The sequence below is a fragment of the Bidens hawaiensis genome, unplaced genomic scaffold (assembly GCF_021521415.1).
Source record: "Bidens hawaiensis isolate Kalapana, Puna unplaced genomic scaffold, B.hawaiensis_p1.1 tig00010459_1, whole genome shotgun sequence".
In the NCBI taxonomy this organism is placed as follows: Eukaryota; Viridiplantae; Streptophyta; class Magnoliopsida; order Asterales; family Asteraceae; genus Bidens; species Bidens hawaiensis.
The window spans coordinates 470,118-472,212 of record NW_027491795.1 but is presented as its reverse complement, the minus strand read 5'-3'; the positions used below and the strand labels follow the sequence as shown (position 1 = coordinate 472,212).

The 2,095-nt window shown below is 36.6% G+C and overlaps 1 protein-coding gene across 1 annotated transcript; it reads left to right on the top strand.

Annotated features, from left to right (window-relative positions):
• Positions 1–1,114: 1,114 nt before the first annotated feature.
• On the top strand, positions 1,115–1,792 carry LOC143535232 (zinc finger BED domain-containing protein RICESLEEPER 2-like). The gene has a single exon (XM_077029542.1). It carries the CDS (start codon positions 1,115–1,117, stop codon positions 1,790–1,792), a length of 678 nt encoding a protein of 225 aa, XP_076885657.1.
• Positions 1,793–2,095: the final 303 nt, after the last annotated feature.

The window sequence follows — 2,095 nt, the reverse complement described above, 5'->3', positions numbered from 1 at the left end:
ATAGCGAGTCACTGTTGAGTAGTACTACTTGGTTTGACAAACTCCACCCGACGTTAAGCTCAACTGGAGGTTGAGTGGGTGTAATTTTGGCTAACACTTACCATGGTCTGGATTGACCTGGTGACGCGCACTTGATAAACAGTCAGCTTCGGTCGCGAACCACTTAGCGATACTTGTTGTATAGATTAGCTACCTATCGATATATAATTTGACATAACACTATCTGGTAATGCAAAACACTTAAACGTTGTAACGTGGTTACACAACACTTAAACGTCGTAACGGGGTTACGCAACACTTAAACGTCGTAACGGGGATACGCAACACTTAAACGTCGTAACGTGGTTACGCAAAACACTGAATCGTCGTAACGAGGTTACGCAAAACGCTAAACGATTTATCTTATTTAACTTGTGAACTCACCAACCTTGTGTTGACACTTTTAGTATGTTATTCTCAGGTAGCCGAGGCGGGCGCGCGGTTTAGGAGCATGCATTAATTGAAAACATCTTTATTCTGCAAACTTAATTTTAACAGTTACATTTGGTTTTAAGTCGTCCTGCGTGACGCAACTTTTGAATTAAGGTTTTACGCTTCCGCACTTACTTTCATTTAAACGTTTTTCTTTGGTTTGATTATAACTAATGATTCCGATCCTGCCAGTTCACACCCTCTGACGGTAAAACTCCGTTAGGGGATTTTGAGGGTGTGACAGTATGTGAAGGATAAAAATAAAATTCATGATTTAATTCAAAGAAACATTAGTAGGATCTGTGTTACAACTGATACTTGGACATCCATAAAGAAAAAAAGTTACATGGCACTTACCGCTCATTTATAGACAATGATTGGAATTTGGTAAAGAAAGTGTTGAACTTTTGTCAACTTGATGGTCATTGGGGTGTTGAAATAGCAAAAGGGGTGGAGTCTTGTTTGAATAGGTGGGAAATTGATAATATCTTAACAGTTTCAGTTGATAATCCGAGCGCAAATGATAGTGCAATATATTTTCTTGAAAATAATATATGCAAATAACCACATTTCTTTATTGCATGGGAAATGGATTCACATACGTTGTGCGGCCCATATTTTAAATCTAGTTGTGCAAGTTGGTATGAAAAAAGTTAATGAGTCAATTGAGAACATAAAATGTGTGGTTAAATGGGTAAAGAAGTCGGGTGCTAGAATTGAGAAATTCAAAAAATGTGCCGAAAGTGCCAGATGTGCAAGTACAAAAGAGTTGGTTCTTGATGTTCCAACTAGGTGGAACTCCACCTACCTTCTGTTAGAGGTAGCAGAAGTCTATGAACATGAATTTGATAGGTTTGATTTGGAAGATGCGACTTTTGGTAATGAGATTAGGAAAAAGAATCATTCAATTCCGACATCGGAAGATTGGGTGAAAGCAAGAAAGTTGTGTGTTTTTCTGAAAAAATTTCATGAAGTTACATTGAGAATTTATGGAACAAAGTATGTGACATCACATACTCTTGTTGTTGAACTAGCAAAAATTCGTGAGGTTTTAAGAAAACAACTTCAATGTGATATTGTTGAAGAACTACCCAAGGATCAACATCTCTATGATATTACTAAGGTGATGAAGCCTAAATTTGACAAGTACTTTGGAGATATTGATAGTATGAATTTGATGTTATATTTTGCTCTCTTACTTGATCCAAGTTACAAGGAAACGTTTTTGGATATTGTATTGGAAGATCACTATGGAATGGAAGGGAAAGCATTTGTTGAGTTAAAGAAAACACACATAAAGAATGGAATGCAAGAGTTATAAGATGATTATGTGCGAATCCATGCTCTACCGATACCATCTACTACAACTTCAACATCAACTAATCCTACAAGTAGTACAACAAGTCACGATTTTGGAGATAGGTTGAGAAATAAGATGAAAGCGAGTCAAACATCTATTAACTTGGTGAAAGGTAAATAGCCTAAGATTTCCAATTTTATCTCGTATGGCTAAAGATTTGTTAGCTATTTCAATCTCAAATGTTGCATCAGAATCAGTGTTTAGCACAAGTGGGAGGGTGTTGGATTCTTATAGGATTTCTTTGGGTGACAAAACTATTGAATG